The sequence below is a fragment of the Acanthamoeba castellanii genome, assembly GCF_000313135.1.
Source record: "Acanthamoeba castellanii str. Neff unplaced genomic scaffold scf7180000084645, whole genome shotgun sequence".
Taxonomy (NCBI): domain Eukaryota; phylum Discosea; order Longamoebia; family Acanthamoebidae; genus Acanthamoeba; species Acanthamoeba castellanii.
In genome coordinates this window covers 754,318-771,089 of record NW_004457313.1, presented here as the reverse complement: position 1 = coordinate 771,089, position 16,772 = coordinate 754,318, and the positions used below count along the sequence as shown (strand labels likewise).

The following is a 16,772-nucleotide window of genomic DNA, read 5'->3' as shown; positions in this document are numbered from 1 at the left end:
TACCACCGCCATTCCACCACCGCCATTCCACCACCGCCATATGGCCGCACATCGAATCTTGCCCGCCGGCTTGGCTCATCCGGTCCTCTCCCTGCTCGCTCGGTGCGGTTCCGCCGGTCCGCCCCCAGGTACTTTGCGGCGGCGGTGGGGGACGATGCACGCGTGCTGCGGGACCTGGTGCGCGGGGGCGAGTGGGCCAACGCGCTGGAGGTGCTGGCGCGCGCCAATTCCGGGGAGCTCTACTACCAGTTCTCCCCCACCCTCATGGCCCACGTGCCGCGCCCCACCGTCGACGCCTGGATCAGCTCCCGCACGCCCCTCCAGCCCCGCAAGCTCCTCCCCGCCCTCATGCGCTACCAGCCCTCTCCCGCCCAGGCACGCACCCCCACCCCCACCACATTGCCCCCCACATTCCCCACATTCCCCACTTCTTGCGAGCAGACTGTTCTCCCTCTTACGTGCGTGCATGCGTATCTGCGTGTGAACGGTGCGATGCGGCGGCGGCGGCGGCGGCGGCGGCGGGTGCAGGGTTCCAACGAGTCCATCCGGTACCTGGAGCACTGCATCCAGAAGGGCAACAACCAGGACCCGGCTATCCACAACTACCTCCTCTCCCTGTACGCCCAGCAGGTACCCCTTCAACAGCGCTGTGCTCCAGGCCGTGGCTGCTGCTGGTCGTGGTGGTGGTGGTGGCTGGTGGTGGCTGGTGGCGGCTGGTGGCGGCTGGTGGTGGGGCAATCAATTTGTGGAGACTGGTGGTGGCTGGTGGCTGGTGACGCCTGGTGGCTGGTTGGCAAATCGATTGATTGCAATCCGCGTCTGGAGTGATAAAATAATGGTGTCTCTTTTATCATGACAACGGCATCATCAGCATCCCCATAATCGTAATCATCAATCATCAATCATCAACAATCATTATTGACGACGACGACGACAGGGGAGCGAGGAGGCGCTGCTGGGGTTCCTGCAGCGGGAGGAGGCGGTGTTCGATCTGCGGTACGCGCTGCGGCTGGCGCTGCGGCACGAGAAGAGGCGCGCGTGCGTGGACATCTACTCGGCGATGGGGCTGCACGAGGAGGCGGTGGACCTGGCCATCCGGCTGGACGTGAACCTGGCCAAGGCGCACGCGAACCGGCCGCAGGACGACGAGGTGCGCAAGAAGCTGTGGCTGCGGATCGCGCGGCACGTGGTGGAGGAGGACCAGGACATCAAGAAGGCCATGGCCTTCCTCAAGGACTGCGAGCTGCTCAAGATCGAGGACATCCTGCCCTTCTTCCCGGACTTTGTGCTGATCGACGACTTCAAGGAGGAGATCTGCGGTTCGCTCGAGGAGTACAACCGGCACATCGAGGACCTCAAGCACGAGATGGACGACGCCACCCACAGTGCCGACCTCATCCGCCTCGACATCAAGCAGCTGCGCTCCAAGTGCGGCTTCGTCGCCGGCAACCAGAAGTGCGACCTGTGCGCCTACCCGGTGCTCTCCCGCCAGTTCTACCTCTTCCCGTGCCAGCACACCTTCCACGCCGACTGCCTGGCCCGCGAGATGACCCGCCACCTCACCGACGCCCAGCGCCTCCGCCTCCGCGAACTACAGCTCCTCGTCGCCGAACACTCACGCGCCCCCGCGCCGCGCCCCAAGTCCTCCGTCCCCGCCCCCGCCGGCGACGCCCCCGCCACCGCCACCGCAGCCAAGGCCGACATCGACCTCCTCGCCCCCATCCAGACCGAACAGCTCAAGGTTCACGCCTCTTTAACACCACCACCCCCTCCCACCCCGCTCACCCCGATCCGGCGGGCTGATGCCTCTTCTTCCGCTGCTGCTGCTGCTGGGTGGTGGTGGTGGTGGTGGCTGGTGGTTGCTGTGGTCGTGGTGTTGATCAGAACGAGCTGGACGACCTCGTGGCGTCGCAGTGCATCACCTGCGGCAAGCTGACCATCGACTCGATCACGCGGCCCTTCATCGACGTGCGCGACCAGGACCTGGTGAAGAGCTGGTTCATCTGATGCGAGGGAGTGGTGAGTAAACTGCAGCAGAGTGGCTTTTTATTTATTTATTTATTTATTTATTTTCTTTTGCTTGAATTACAAATGTGCTTGAGCCTGCCTCTCAGGCGAGAAGAGACGACGATGACGGGCTAGGGTCATCCTCGGACCTTCCTCCCCCTGCAGGGGTGGGCGTCGGGTGGTGGGGAGAGGCTTCGAAGCTGCTGTGGGGGGGAGGTGCCGCCACCACTGCGGTGGCACCGCCGCCGCTGCTGCTGCCACCCTCTCCTCCGAGGGGCTGGAGGGAGGCGACGAGCTGGTCGCAGATGGCGAGCAGCTCCTGGTTCTCCCGCTCCTTGGAGGCGATGGCCTGGGTGAGCCCGGGCAGCTTAGCTTCGGCGATGAGGGCGCGCGCCTGCCAGAACGCAGCGAGCTTGCTCTGTTCCTCGAGAGCGGCGTCCAACGCCTGTCGGGACGACTCAGCCTGCAGGCTCGCCTCGGAGACCTTCTGTACTTCCGACGCCGCGATGGCGAGCTTCTCCTCGGCGTGCGCGCGCAGGGCCTCGAAGCGGGCCTCGGCCTCATCGCGAGCTTCCTCGGCTTTGTGCAGAGCCTCCACCAGCGTGCCTTCGTTCTTTCGCAAGCTTTCGTTGAGGTTCTTGGCTTCGTCGTACCGCCGCTTGATGTCCGCAAACGAATCGGTGATGCCCTCCAGCTCCGCCTTCAACTCGCCCAGCTGAGTAACCGCGCGACCGGCCATACCACCAGCCACCACCGCCAGCCGCCGCCGCCACCACACAACACACACACACACACAGCGGAATGAGCTGAGGCGAAGAATGCAGAGACGAGAAGGGGCGCCCTACCTCCATCTCGCCTTGGAGGCGGAGTCGCTGCTCGTGCTCAAACTGCTCGTGCTGGCGCAGCACGAGCTCGAGATCCCTTTCGTATTCGCGCAAGAGCGCTTGCACTGACTCCAGCTTCGTGTGCTCCTCACGGTAGCGTAGTTCCCATTCCCTGGCCTGCTGTGCTTGGAGGAGGAGGGGAGCTGCTGCTTCGCCGCCCCGGCTCTCCGTGCCCTCCCGAGGAGATGGTGGCGCCACCATGCTGGCCTGGCGATTCTCTTCGGGCGACGGCGCTGCAGGCAGAGTGTCCTCGCACATGGAGAGGTCCAGGTCGAATGCGTCATCCACCACATCTCCGAGGGTTGGCAGGGGATGCGTATCATGGACACTCGCCGCAACAAGGGCTCCGCCGTGCATGTCTGGTGTGTGTAGGGCAAACCGAGCGAAACGAGGCGTGGAATACAAGTAGTGGTACAAACAACACACGATAAGCTACACGATGCAGTGGCGAGCTGTCTGATGGTGATCATACCAAATGCGGACGCCACGTGGCCCGATGTCAAAAGCCCGCGCTCCTCCGGCTCAGAACTCGGCGGGCTAGAAACGTGGACGGCCGAGGGCACAAAGGCGCCCGCATTATCGATCGGGCGGTCGGTGTTGTGCTCGACAGCGATGGTTGCAGCGGGTGCGGGCGCCTTAGGCTCCAGAGTCGAGTCTTCCTCCGCACTACGCAGTGAATGGGTGGACAGAAAAAGAAATCGTTGAGGTGAGAGCCCGCCAGCGGGGGGGGGGAGGAAGGGGGTCACCTTAAGAGCTGCTTGGGGTGCGTCTCGATGGGAGTAGGATGAAGAGGCTGGGTCCGGAAGGAGCTGCTCTCTTTGTCGCTTCCAGTGCCGCTGCTGCTGACACCATCGTCCGAGAGGGCGTGCGTGGAGGGGAGGTCCACCGTGCTAGTAGGAGTAGGAGTAGGAGTAGGAGTAAGAGGAGTACTCGATGCCGAGGGCTGGGCCGCAGCGACGCGAGCGGCTTCGTCCTGCTTTTTCTGAGCACGGGCAGCGAGGAGGCGCCGGCTGTGTGCGCCGGGAACGAACCCGGGCCGTGCGGTGGGTTTGGAAGGCGCGCCAAAGTCGAATACGAGAAGTGAGGCGTCCGATGCCTCGTTCGCTGGGTCCTCCTGTTCGCCCGCTGGCTGCTGCCCGGGAGCATTTGCGGCGGTGCTATGTGGTGGATGAGTCTCCTTCACCAAGTCCGTTGCTCCCTGTAGCTCGTCTTCACCATTCTCCCGGCGAGGTGTCCGCGCAGAGGATGAAGGCGACGGGTTCGGTTCCGAAGTAGGCTCCACACCCATCCTTTTCTTCCACTCTGCGAGCCGGGCAGAAATCATTCGCGCTTTGGAAGAAGAAGAAGCTTGCGAAGGCGAATGTTGCTGCAGATTGGGCTCAGCATTCTCTTTGCCCTCGTTTAACTGGAGATACATGAATATCAAAATTAGTGGCTTGCCCCGGCAAGGTGCAACAAGTGGAAGAGTGCATACCGCCGAGTTTTGGGCAAGACTTGTGGCCATGGGTGAAGAAGATGTGGTGCTGTTGCCGAACACGGCTCCTGCGGTTGGATGTTGGTGATCTTCTTGCTTTTTTGGCGCCTTTTCTTTCGCGCCAAAACCATTAAATTCCTAACGTTCAAGCCGAAAAAAATCCTTCTCCTTCTCGCAAGAAAATGAAGAAAAGGCGTTTCCGCTACACATTTTCGCCCCAGTTCTGCGGCTTCTTCTTCGACTTGGGCCACATCGTCCGCTCATACTCCAAACGCGCGCGCTGCGTAGAGACCACATAGATACAACACACACACACACACAAAGAGGCGGTGCTGTGGTCAGTGATTTTTTTAAAAAAATAAAAACCAATTCGTAAGATGATTTGAGAGATGGCGTACGCGGCCTTCCTCGATGAGGTCCTTTTCGGCAATTACGAGTTTCCAAAGGGGAGACTTGGGCGAGAGGCGGAAGTAGGGGCTGACGTGCCCCTTGTAGGCAAAGCGCTTCCTCTTGTTGCCACGCTTTTGTCCGAACGCCATGAGGGGCGTAATGCCTGGTTTAAGAATCCGAACGTAGGCCAGTTGGCCTGGTTGGATCTCGCGCAGCACAAACTCTTCTCCTGCCAGCCACTTGAGGTGGCCTACTTCCTCGCCTTCCTCCACCACCGGACCTGCTCCGGTCTCGCGCTGCCGCCTCGCTGCGACACCGTGGCCATTTGTCTCCTCCGATGCATCATCGTGCGCGCCTACGGCGGCCCTTGCCAACCTCAACTCTTCCTCGTTGCTGGCGAGCCCCTCTACGGAGAGGGCGGCAGCTGCTTCGCGGAGCGCCTCCTCATCGTACTCGCGTCGCCGAGCCAGGAGAGGAGTGCTTGCATGCACGTGGAGCCCTCTCGATGCAGCAGCCCAGGTCGGTGACATACCCCCTCGCACATTACGCCGCAGCATCTGCATCATCATTTTTGATTTTAAAAAATCACGATCGCAGTAAAATGGCTTTTTCTCCGCCATTTGTTTTCTCGTCGACACTAATGCCAGCATGCACGTCTGCTGATGGAGGGAATCAGATGGCGGAGAATGGTGTGTGCATGGGTGGACTGCCCCGAGAGGGCGGGGATGACAACCCCTCTACGAGAGACACCTTCCCTGTCCCTGCAGGCTGCGCAAGGCGAGGCTGGCGTGGGCTACTTCCTCGCATGGTTTGATAATCACCCCCCCCCTTTCCTCCCTCCTCACCTCACGCCCGTACATGGGCGTAATCCTACTCACCCATCCCACACGCACTGCATCAATAGTGGGGTCTGTGGCGGTTGGGTCCTACCGTGTGAGAGCTGCGGTGCGCTGGTACGCGCCCCGCCGCCCCAGAAGGAAGGCGAAGAGGGCAGCAACGACGACGCATGCAACGAACGCGGCGAGGAGGGTTGGGCGTGGTGCGGCAAGTGCGGGTATCCCAATATCCTCGCACCGACCGCCCGTGCCCGTCACGGGCTCGACCCTGTGCCTCTGTGGCCCATCACTCCCACGCGCACCGTACATCCCCATCTCTCTCTCTCTCTCCAGCACAGCACGCGCCATACCACTTGGCCACGAGGGCCTCACATGTTCTCTTTTTGACGCGAAATCACGCACGCGGCATACAGAGGGCGGCGCAGCGGGCCATCGGAGAGGGGGCTCACGCGCGTACCCTGGTGGCGCTTCTCGAGGTACGGGCCGGCGTCAGGCGCTCCCTTGCTCTCAAGCGAAAGTCCTCCCCATCCACAACCGCCGTTGCAGGGGGCTACCCGAAACGGCACTGCATCGCCACCGATCGCCACCATCCTCGTACTCCACCACCACCACCACCACCACCGGAGTTGCCACTCGGACCCCGTGCGCTTCACCACCCACCGAACAGCACTCTCGGAGGAGATCAGAAACCGGCGGAGGAAGCTGAGGAAGACGAGAAGCAGCAGGAGCAGGAGCAGGAGGAGGGTCAGACTGACGCGGAGGCGCGAGCCTATGGGCGGCTGTGGGCATACGCGGACCCCGCCATGCGCCTCCGCGACAACGACGTCCTTCGCGCCTATTCACCGCTCCATCGCCTTTCTCGCTTCACCGCGACCCACCTTCAGGTTGGCTCTCCCTCCATCCCTGGAGCCCCCCCCCCCTCCATGGCTCATGAGCGGGTGCATGTAATGTATGTATGTGCGCACAGTTGCTTGAAACCCTATACGCTGACGACCTTCGCCTTGAGACTGGGCACGCACGATCACTTACGGTACTCTGCCTCTGAGCATTCGAGTTACTTTTTAATAGATAGATAGATAGATTGCTAGATAGATCTCTGACGCACATGGTCCGCCGCACAAGGCGCTGTTTGCAGGCTTGGCAGGCTTTGTAGGGCAGAACCTGGGTCACTTGCATGATGCTCGTGGCCACCGCATTTCAGCGAGAGCCCGTGCTTTCCTCCGCGGCTTGGCGCCATCCCAGTACACCCACCCGGCCGCTAAACATGCTCATTCTGGGTGCGTGCCTGCTAAACAACCGCTTGTCATGTGTGCCTGCGAAGGACTGAGCAGGTGGGGTTGTGGACACTGGGCCAGCTGGCAGTTGAACCAGAGGGCAGACCGCAGCACCTGGTGGCAGGTGAATGCCACATTGCATCAGCACTTGTTCACGCACAAGTGTGCCATTATCGGTACTGCCCAGTCCCACTTCATGCGCGGTCATCACTTTTTAGTTAACCCGCGCAACACCAACAGAAGCCAAGCCATCAGCAGAGAGGAGATGGTGCAGGTGTTGCTGGCGCACATCAATGTGGAGGTGGGGCGTATCTCAATGGCTGCAGGTGCCACAGACCACGACAAGGTTGTGCATGCCCAAAGTTGCATACCCATCTGGTTGCGAGCCCACCAATCTCTCTCCTCTGCTCTGGAATGCCCTCAGGGAGTGATTTATTTTGGGCAAAAGAAATAAGGGCCGCAACCGCCACCGTTAACGTCCCGGAGTTTTGACTTAAAATTTTTTCGAAGCGGGAGAGTGCGGAGTTTTGACTCAGAACTTTTTGCTCTGCTGACACCACTCAAGCGTGAAAAGTGCACTTTTCTCGCTTGCACGGTAAGCTCCTGGCCTCGCGTTTCGTTCAAAATGCGCCGCATAGCATGGGCTTCAAGATGTGATAGGACTCAGCCCTCCAGGATGCCTCATTGGGCCGCTGGAACATCCCCGTTTCGCTGCCATTGTCCCATTGTTCCAACGCCAAGCTAACAAGATCACTCGGTTTCTCGCTTGCCTCGATAGCTTGCTGCTTGCAAGATGATATCCAGACCAATTAGACCACGGGCTACAAGATGACGCACGTCTCAGGGCTCTGCGGCACGCTGTTCGCCTGACCTCGAATCGTGTAAAATCACTTCTGAAAACAAAGCGGATTAGTTTTCTCGCTTGCATGGATAGCTAGAGGCCTGAAAATAGATATCCATATCAATTAGACCATGGGCTACAAGATGGCGCCTGACTCAGGGCTCTACAGCGCGCTCTTCGCATAACTACAAAGTGCTTAGCGGTCAAGGTGTTGACCACGCGTGGGTCGCGCGTCAGTCGCGCGTATGCTACGGGTAGGCGTGGGCTACGCAGGGACGACAAGCGAAGGACAACACTATAATCGCGATTCTACGAGTTCTCCAGGGGATGGCTTGTTTTCGCGGACATCGCGATCTCCCGCGGACATCGCGACCTCCCGCGGATAAGTAGGCAGTCCGCGGGAGATCGCGATTATCCCGGCTGTCCGGGATGTCCGCGGAGGTCGCGATTATCCGCGGACATCGCAATCATCCGCGGACATCGCGACCGGCGACTCATCCCCCCAGCTTCTATAGGGCAATTTTCTTCGTGGCCGTGCAGTGCAAAAAACAGTTTGAAATGGCTGAAATACGAGTTGTCGCCGATCTTGAATAAACCTAGCTGTAACATACGCGCGAGCCACGCGCCGAGAACGATCGAACAATCATTTTTCGGCTCTGGAGCAGACCTCTAACGATTTGGTGAAAGATCGGATTTTATTGTGGGCAAAGAAAGAGGCAAGGGGAGCGCCCAGCTGCTGAGACTGTCAGGTCAGTGTCGGATATAACAGGAGGCGACGAGCAACGCGAGAAGATGTAGTGTATTAAAGAGGATTAATAAGAACAAAGGAAGCGTAGGTCCTTGCAGGTATTCCACCGATGATTGGAAAATACGGAAATAGTTGAGAGGTCTAAACTCCGATAGTCAGAACAATTTTCCTTCGTTTGACCTCAGCTGGTCTGATCGTCATCTTAATCGTGTGCTATGCCTACTCGTCATCATCTCCTACCTACGAGGCAACGGTTTTTACTCGTTTCACGCGTTCTCTACTCGTTTCACACATTCTCCACTCGTTTCACGAGTGGCCCACACGTTCAACGAGTGGGCAGGTCGTTAAACGAGTTTAATCAGTGTTTTACTAGTTAAACTAGTTAAACGCGTTTAACGAGTGTTACGCGTTTTCGTTGCATCCCCGTAGGCTGGCAGGTGTCAAGGGAAGCGAGAAAACTGATGCGCTTGGTTTTCGGAAGGGAATTCTAGGTTGTATGACATAATAATTCGCAAAGTGATTGGGAACGTCCAGCTCGTACGGCCCAATGAGGCATCCTAGAGGGCTGAATCCTATCACATGTTGAAGCCCGTTCTCTGCGGCGCATTTTGACGCTATTGCGAGCTCATGAGCTTACTGTGCAAGCGAGAAAGCCTGTCATCTTGCTCGAGTGGTGACGGCCGCAAAAAAATTTAAGTCCAAACTCCGCCCATTAGCGCTCCTACAAAAATTCTGCCCGGCTGCGCCTTTGCTCACAGCGGCGGCAACTACGGTACGCGCGAGCGTGTGCGGTGAGTGCGTGTGTCATGCGCGGTGCCTCAGCCCAAAAAAACCTAGTCAAACTCCGCGACCAGTTTTGGCGCCAAATGTCAAACTCCGTCGCTTTGCTGCGGGTGGGTGTATTCGTTTTGTTTGCTGTACAGAGAGAATACCAGCCTGGGTCTCAGTGATTGCTGGTAAGATGCGGGTTGGCGAGCAGCACCACGGCGGGCTGGTTGCTGGCAAAGCGTCTCCTGGCGAACGGGAACGGGGTGTTCATCTTGGCGGTTGGCGTCGTGTCCTTGGTATTAACGCGAAGGCGCGTCTCCGCAGGTGTGGCGGCAGTCTGACCAGCTGGAGCGGTGATGGTGGCGGCACCCTCGCCCTCAGGGTGGGCATCAGTCCTGACCTCGTTACTTCGTAGGTGGCGGTCCCTGCCGAACGGGAACGGGGTGTTCATCTTGGCCATTGGCGTTGTAGATTTGTTGTTCAGTCGTAGGCTCCGCCGAACGGGCGTGAACGTGAGTCCGCCGTTCTTCTGCTCCTCTTGACACGGGCGGCTAGATGACTCGGCCTGCTCGCCCGATACACTTTCGGCCGCTCCGTGAAAGGGGGTCAACGGGTTGATGCCCGGAGTGCTGACGGGGGTGCCCACAATCGACCGGCTCGGCGTGCCGATCGGAGAAAGTGCGACGGTCACATCCATTAGCTCGGCGTTACGCATCGAGCTCGTACGTCTGCATTTTGAGGGAGATGAGAAATGCAAATTGTTTTTGAGAGTTGTACTGGTTGAAAGAGAGAAACTGAGAGAACAGGGCGTTACGCAGAGCAATAAAAGGAACGGGTTAATTCATACCTGACTGGGGCGTAGGTGTCGAAGCGGCCGTATCCGGGTGTTGTTGGTTGGATCTCCGATGCCCGCACAAAAGCCCTGCGGAAAAGCAAACCTTAGGGTTAGCCACAACAAGTAAAGGACTAGTATTGCATCGTGGCCAAGTAACTGTTTGCGCGGTGGGTGGCGTACCTCGTATTTCTGGGCTTGACGACGAACAGGGGGGTCAGGGACACTTGGCCTTCGCTTGGCAGCTGCGGGGCGCGGTCGTGTTTGGATTCCTCCTCCCCCTCCTCCTCCCCCTCACCATTGAGAGCGGACTCGCTCTCGCTGGAGAGGGAGACGTCAGCAGACGACAGGCTGAGAGTGGCGAAGTCGCTCAGTAGTAGATCCGTGCCCGCATCGTCGTCGTCGTGATGCTGATGGGCGCTCTCTCGGTGGCCTCGACTGCTCGCGGTACCGCAGGTCCTCTCGCTGCTGGAGTCGACGTCCTCCACAGGCGCGGTGGTGGCAGTAGAAATGCCCGCGCGCTGGGGGGAGGCCTGGCGAAGAGATTGCGGAGTGGCGAAGCGCAGCTCGGATCGGTTATGCACAGCGAGCCGGATGAGATGATCTCCTCTGCTGGCCGCCAGCCGGCGCTCTGTGTGGTGGGGGAAGCGCGATACGCTCGCCGCCACGGCTCGCTGAGAAGAGGACACCGTAGGCGATGAGAACGTCTTCGCGGCCGCATTGGGCAAAGACGGCCGCCTCTTGGCCGTCTGTCGCGTGGCTGTCGAGGGCGAGAGCGGCTGCTGCAGAACCCTCTGGGGGTTGGTCAAGTGTGGAGAGAGGGCACGCCCGCTTGACGATGGTGGCGCCACCGCCCTGCAGTGAGCTGAGTCGAACAACCAATGAATGAGTGAATTCAGCGGAAGGACTCGACGAGGGAAGATCGCTTCAGATGTGGTCGTGGTGGGTGGGTGGTGTCTATCAGACGCGAGGCGTGTGCGTACCATCCATGGTGATGGGGGTGGCTGCTGGCAGTTCTTTCTCCCACTCAATGCCACGCGCGCTGGAAGAACAGGCACGACTCACGCACGGGCCAGACTCGACGTCGAGGGCGACGTGGTCGTCATCAGGCAACGCCTCGCCGAGCGCGAGTCGTGTAGTCAGCGTCAGCTTGGGTGCGCTAGGAGACTGAAGGAGCTGCTTCTTGTTGCGGCCGGACGAAGTGAGTTGGTGGAAGGACTCGGAGAGCTCCGGCGGTGAAGGGGAGGCTGGGACAACGCTCGTCGAGAGCCGGGGCGTAGAGGCAGCAGCAGCAAGGTCGCGGCCAGGAGGAGGAGGAGGAGGAGGGGATTGATGATTATCTCGTCGCGACGGCGAAGCGGACTCGGATGGTCCAAACGCAGGTAGAGGAAGACCCTCCTCGGGCAGCTGGTCCGCAGCTGGTCTGTCGGCGTCCGGGGTCGGGGACAAGTTGAGCGCAGCCCGGGTTGTTGTCGCGGGAGGCTCAGCTGAGCTGTAGGGGCTCATCAGGACGATGGAGCGCGGGATGGACCGCGACAGGCCTGGCGACTTGTTCGGAAGGTGTGCGGAGCGCGGCGAAGATCTAATGGTCTCCACCACCTGCCGGAGCCTGTGGTAAGGGGACAGCCCGCTGCTGCAGGTGGTGGCAGCTGTGGAAGGCCTCGGCTCGTGCTGCTGCTGGGATCGGTCGAGCGGCCGCGCCTTCTGCAGGCATTCGTAGAGGAACTCTTCGCTCTCCGGAGCCAGTTCGTTGAAGAAGAAAGGGGACGGCGAGACAGAGGAAGAGCTGGGAAGCTGCTGCGTGGGAGTGCGGGGCGTCTGTGGGAGGAGCATTACGGCTTGATCCTCCTCGTGCGCGGGCCGCATAGCGTTCGTTGAATTGTCGTTTACGCGGATTAAGAAGCCGGCAAGAGCGTTGCCTAGGTGGAACGAGTCCTCCACCTGGCTCACCGCGTGGAAGTGGCAACCAAGTAAGTTTACTCCGCGCCAAGACTGATAGACTGAGGACATTGCGAGGGAGGGGGGGGGAGAGCCCACCTTGTTGGCGCAAGCCAGCGAAGCAGTATCGAGCAAACGAATCACCTCTGTAACGGGGGAGAGGATTCAAGGGCGGTGGTTTGAGTGGTGGTGAGTACGCGCGGAGATTGCGTTTGAAAAGGCAGCATGGCGTGCGTACCGGCAAAGTTCTGACACTCCTCCTCGAAGCGAGCGAGAGCCACCCAATACTCGCTGGTGCTACGGAATCGACTAAACCGCTCCTGCCCTTGCAGAGTCTTGAAGATCGCCCTCGCCTCCTCTTGTTTGCCCAGCTGGGAGACAAAGGTACATCGAGACTTGGTCGGAGAGAGTCGTTTTGTGCCGATAAGGCGGGTAGTACCTGAGAGTATCGCATCGCTTTCTCTATCTTGCTGCGAAAGCGCTGGAGCTCGAGATCCGTAGCTGGTCCACTTGAGTTGGTCGACCTGTGGGCCTTGCTCGGAGGCTGAGCGGTTCTGCTGCTCGCCTGCTTCTTCGGCGGCCCGGCGACTCTGTAAAGAGAGTAGCAACATGTTGGTGGGGTAGAGCACAAGGTGGAGCGATCTAGGACTTGACAGAGTTTGGAGAGAGCATACCTTGCGGCGTGGTCCTTGATGCGTTGCTGGCCCTCACGATACTGCTTGAGCCGTTCTACGCGGGTCACGGCTGCGGTGTCCGAGGCCACGTGCCCGTGCGGCGCAGTGATCGTCGTTTTCTTATGATTTATGAGGGCTGCGGCTGAGGCCGTCTTCTCTGGATCGCCTTCTGCCACCTTGGCCGTCTTGGGAATCTCTTGCATCGGTTTTCGAGCGGCTGTCCTCGCATGTTCTTGGTGCTGCACCGCGGGTTTCGGTGCCGATCTGGCGCGGGTGGGAGGCTTCGATTGATCGGCAGCTCGTAAGAGACTTCGCGCATCGGGAATGTGCGCTCTCCTCGCGCTTGTCGGGTCGTTGGATTTTCGTTGCTGCTTCCACAGTTCTAGCTGCTCCCTTCTTGAGAGCTCCTTTTTGTTGCTCGTCGACTGGGCGTTCTCCTTGCCTGCGATATCGAGGCCATCTCCCCGCGTGGCCTGTTGCATCCTTGGTCTCTGATAGTAAACCCGTCCACAACACCGCCAAAAACGAGAACAAATTTTGGCGCCAAGCACACTTTTCGCGCCAAAAAATTTTGGCGGTTAGCAGCGGAATTTTAAGCACGCCACGCGGGCAGCGTTGCGCGTACCTGGCCCTCTACGAGGCGGCGTGGTCGAGGAGCGCGAGGAGATAGTGGCGACGGCGTGCCACCTCCGCAGGAGAGCGGACGGCGAGTTCGCGAGGGACACTGTGGCCGCTTTGTTGGTGGTGGTGCCGGTGTTGTTGTTGTTGCGGTGTGACTGGGACACCACGGGGACCCGTGGCCTCCGCTCGAATACGCTCCAGAAGCCATTTGTCCTCGTCCCGCGTCCAGGGCTGGCATTCAGAGCCCAAACCACCGCCACCCCCTCTCGATTGTCGTCAATAACGGTTCGTACCCGGGGTGAGGGGCATGAAGGCGGGCGGGCGTACGCGAACATCGGGCGAAAGCGGACCTTGAACGATAACATCAACGCTCCCCCTGGGGCTGAGGGACGAGGCACCACCACCAGCACCACCAGCACCACTACCAGCAGCAGCGTAGTGGTCGTAGGCAGAGTGAGACTCGGGATCGGAGTCAGGCCAGTCATCCTCCGAGTCCGAGCCTGAGTCCGAGAGGCATACGGTCTCGAACATCTGTACGCACCGGGACGAAGGGATTGGAGAAAATAGAAAATAGAAAATAGAAAAAATGCGGTGGCGGGTGGTGGCGACGTACGTCGGCGGGGAGCAGCGAGGCGAGACTCGTCTGGGAGGAGGGCGACGAAGACGGGAGCGCAGGGAGAGCGGGGGGAGCCTCGGCTTCGTCGTCCACTTCTTCCGAATCAGAATCGGAGAGCTCCTCTTGGTCGAAATGCTGCGGCGGCGGCTGCTCGATCGCTACGGGGCAGGGCAGCCTTGACGGTACCTCCGCTCCTGAGCCTTCCACTCGCCGGCGCTTTGCCCGCGACGATGTCGCCGCCGCCATCACCGCACCACGGGCGGGCAGCTGGCGCGAGGTCGCAGGCTGCCGATGAACCGACGGAAGAACAACGGCAACGGGTGGTGATGGTGATGGTGGTGGCGGCGGCGGTGCACCACGAGGGTCGTCGCCGCCGCACGGGGCCATGGCCGGAAGATGTCCGGCCATGGAAATGGTGGGCACCAGGCCCATGGGACAGTACACGATGTAGGTGGGTGCGCCCTGGTCCCCTCTCGAGAGAGGACCACACTGCCACGCAACACGCAAACGCGACACACGCAGTTCGTTGTTGAAGGGCACGGGGAGAGGGAGAGTGCGTGTCGACGGCGGCGGCGGCGGTGGCTGCTGCTGCTGCTGTCGCGGTGGTGGTGGTAGGGTGGGTGGGTGGGTGGTGGTGGGGGGCATGTACGGGGGGCAGGGGCACTGGTGAGGGCGAGAGCAGGGAGGAGGGATCGGGTGAGGCGTGGAGATCCGTCCAGAGCTTCTGCAGGCGCGCGGGAGCGCGGTGTGGCAGGAGGTGGCGCGAGATCTGCTCCCATTGGTAGCCGTACGCGGCAATGCCCTCCCGCACCAGCAGCTGCTCGTCACCGCTGAGCTGGGCACCTTCGACCCACTGCCAGCCCGCCCGCACCGCCTGCCCGGAGGGTGGGGAAAGCCGTGCCGCGGGGATTGGGGGGTCAGGTTTGATTGGCCACCGACAGAGGGAGATACACAGAGACAAGCGGGCTAACCGCCAATGCTCGGGGGGGGGGATCTTGAGCGGGCCGGTGGGCCGGTGGGTGGGTGGGTACCTTGACGGGGTTCCAGGTGGTGGACGCGAGGGTGAGGTGTTTGTAGCGGTTGTGGACCTGGTTGAAGGTCTTGGTGGACAGGTATTGCTCGTGCACCTGCGCGAGTCCCCGCCTCCCAAACCGCTCAAGCCCAATCGCGAGCAGCCTGAACCGCACGCACGCACGCGCACCCATTGAGCATCAGCGAACGTGAGAGAGGGAGAGGGAGGGAGTGAGGGAGTGAGGGAGTGAGGGAGTGAGGGAGAGAGGAAGCGGCCCAGCGGACATCGGGCGTGCCGCTACGGGCGGGCGGGAGGCGGGCGAGAGATTGTGAAAGTGGGGGGTTGGGGGTCGGGGGGGTTGGGGGGTTGGGGTTGTGTGTGGTGGGAGTGCGCACCTGTCCTCGGCAGGGGTGAAAAGGCGCCGGGAGGAGTGGAGCGGGAAGGCGAGGGCCAAGGCCGGGTCGAACTGCGGCGGAGTAGGCGCCAGGAGGGACTGGACTCGCGCGTGCACGAGAGACAGTCCCTCGTCCCTGCCCGCAAGAGGCGGGCCGGCGCCGCCGACACGAGGCGGAGGAGCATCATCAGCATCTCCGCCGGCAGGAGAAGGAGGAGGCGGAGTGGCAGCTGGCACGAGTTGGGCCAGCGCAGCTTCGAGCCGAGGCAACACGCGGAGGGCCGGAAGATCGAACAGGGCAGGAAGCCTCGGCTCCTCTCCTCGGTCGGCCGAGGTCTCCGTCTGCGCGCAGGCCCGCTGTCGCATAGCCATGCGCCGCGTGAGTACCCCCGCCTGCTGCACGGCGCCGCATACACACGACACACAGCACACACCCGCGCGTGAGCACGTGCAACGCCGCCGCATCTTGAAGAGGAGGGTGGGGGACATACACACACACACGGTGTGTGTCCTTCGCTTAAAGAGGGAGGGGGTGGGGCGTACGCGTGCGCGTGGCGAGAGCGGAGGGCTGGGGGGAGGGGCGGTGGTTCGCGAGGCGGCTGTCCCCTGGGGGGACCAAGACTGCGCTCGTTGACCCGACCCGCCACGCTGGTCACGCAGGCAACGGAGCTGCACCTGCACCCGCCGACCATAAATTTTTGGTGGTCGTGGTGGTGGTGGTGGTGGTGGTGGTCGTGGTGGTCGTGGTGGTCGTGGTCGTGGTGGTCGTGGTCGTCGTGGTAGTCGTGGTGGTCGTGGTGGTCGTGGTGGTCGTGGTCGTGGTGGTCGTGGTCGTGTGGTAGTCGTGGTGGTCGTGGTGGTCGTGGTGGTCGTGGTGGTCGTGGTGGTTGTGGTGGTCGTGGTGGTCGTGGTGGTTGTGGTGGTTGTGGTCGTCGTGGTCGTCGTGGTGGTCGTGGTGGTCGTGGTCGTCGTGGTGGTCGTGGTGGTCGTGGTCGTGGTCGAACAACAATGCACGCGCGTTGTTAGTCGTGGGGATGGTGGTGGCTGGTGGCGGTGTGTGTACGAGCAGGGAGATCGTGGGCTGAGCGAACGGGCGGAGGTGGGCCGGGCCGGACAGGGCGAGGGCGCACACCTGGGCCAGGAGCTGCGTGTGCTGGGCCAACTGGGTGCGGAGTTCCTCGTACTGGGCTGCGGTGAAGGGACCCACCACATCATGGTGGCCGCCGCTGCTAAGGGGAGGCCAAGCCGGGAGGATGGGAACCAGCGCCCGCCGATGATCTGCATCCTTCGACCCGTCTTCCCGCGCTTGTGCAAGGAGGGCCTCTAGCTCCTTCTCTGCTCCCGCGCCACGCCCGACCCGACACACACACACCGACCCCCCCCCGAACGGATAGAAATGAAGTCAACACCCATTGCAATGGCGTGAGCTCTCCCCCACCCCTACGGGTGTGGGTGGGTGGGTG

The 16,772-nt window shown here is 61.0% G+C and overlaps 6 protein-coding genes across 6 annotated transcripts in view; 2 read left to right on the top strand and 4 right to left on the bottom strand.

Moving 5' to 3' along the window:
* The window catches only part of ACA1_094560 (Pep3/Vps18/deep orange family protein), a gene marked incomplete at both ends in the record, with an annotated part of 4,552 nt that extends 2,545 nt beyond the window's left edge, over nt 1–2,007 (top strand). The window contains 4 exons of the mRNA XM_004334841.1: nt 129–444; nt 529–630; nt 938–1,741; nt 1,885–2,007. Coding sequence (XP_004334889.1) covers nt 129–444; nt 529–630; nt 938–1,741; nt 1,885–2,007 — 1,345 coding nt within the window. The remainder of the gene's footprint in view (nt 1–128; nt 445–528; nt 631–937; nt 1,742–1,884) is intronic.
* Nucleotides 2,008–2,110: 103 nt separating this feature from the next.
* On the bottom strand, nt 2,111–4,179 carry ACA1_094550 (uncharacterized protein; the record flags this gene model as incomplete). Its single annotated transcript, XM_004334840.1, has 5 exons — nt 2,111–2,722; nt 2,853–3,250; nt 3,364–3,557; nt 3,638–3,901; nt 3,923–4,179. The coding sequence occupies 5 exons, from the start codon at nt 4,177–4,179 to the stop codon at nt 2,111–2,113; spliced, it is 1,725 nt and encodes a 574-aa protein (XP_004334888.1).
* A 388-nt stretch (nt 4,180–4,567) lies between these two features.
* Nucleotides 4,568–5,324, bottom strand: ACA1_094540 (uncharacterized protein; the record flags this gene model as incomplete). The annotated part of the gene is made up of 2 exons (XM_004334839.1): nt 4,568–4,645; nt 4,764–5,324. The coding sequence occupies 2 exons, from the start codon at nt 5,322–5,324 to the stop codon at nt 4,568–4,570; spliced, it is 639 nt and encodes a 212-aa protein (XP_004334887.1).
* Nucleotides 5,325–5,417: 93 nt separating this feature from the next.
* Nucleotides 5,418–7,319, top strand: ACA1_094530 (uncharacterized protein; the record flags this gene model as incomplete). Its single annotated transcript, XM_004334838.1, has 8 exons — nt 5,418–5,563; nt 5,660–5,708; nt 5,730–5,894; nt 6,005–6,475; nt 6,559–6,621; nt 6,745–6,832; nt 6,913–7,027; nt 7,106–7,319. 8 exons carry the CDS (start codon nt 5,418–5,420, stop codon nt 7,317–7,319), a joined length of 1,311 nt encoding a protein of 436 aa, XP_004334886.1.
* A 2,078-nt stretch (nt 7,320–9,397) lies between these two features.
* On the bottom strand, nt 9,398–12,869 carry ACA1_094520 (uncharacterized protein; the record flags this gene model as incomplete). Its single annotated transcript, XM_004334837.1, has 10 exons — nt 9,398–9,950; nt 10,070–10,144; nt 10,238–10,685; nt 10,711–10,836; nt 11,038–11,096; nt 11,124–11,995; nt 12,092–12,138; nt 12,231–12,363; nt 12,432–12,582; nt 12,667–12,869. 10 exons carry the CDS (start codon nt 12,867–12,869, stop codon nt 9,398–9,400), a joined length of 2,667 nt encoding a protein of 888 aa, XP_004334885.1.
* An 899-nt stretch (nt 12,870–13,768) lies between these two features.
* On the bottom strand, nt 13,769–16,441 carry ACA1_094510 (uncharacterized protein; the record flags this gene model as incomplete). The annotated part of the gene is made up of 7 exons (XM_004334836.1): nt 13,769–14,061; nt 14,090–14,188; nt 14,260–14,392; nt 14,568–14,777; nt 14,935–15,079; nt 15,311–15,651; nt 16,373–16,441. Coding segments are annotated over 7 exons (1,290 nt in total), but the record flags the coding sequence as incomplete, so codon positions are not given.
* Nucleotides 16,442–16,772: the final 331 nt, after the last annotated feature.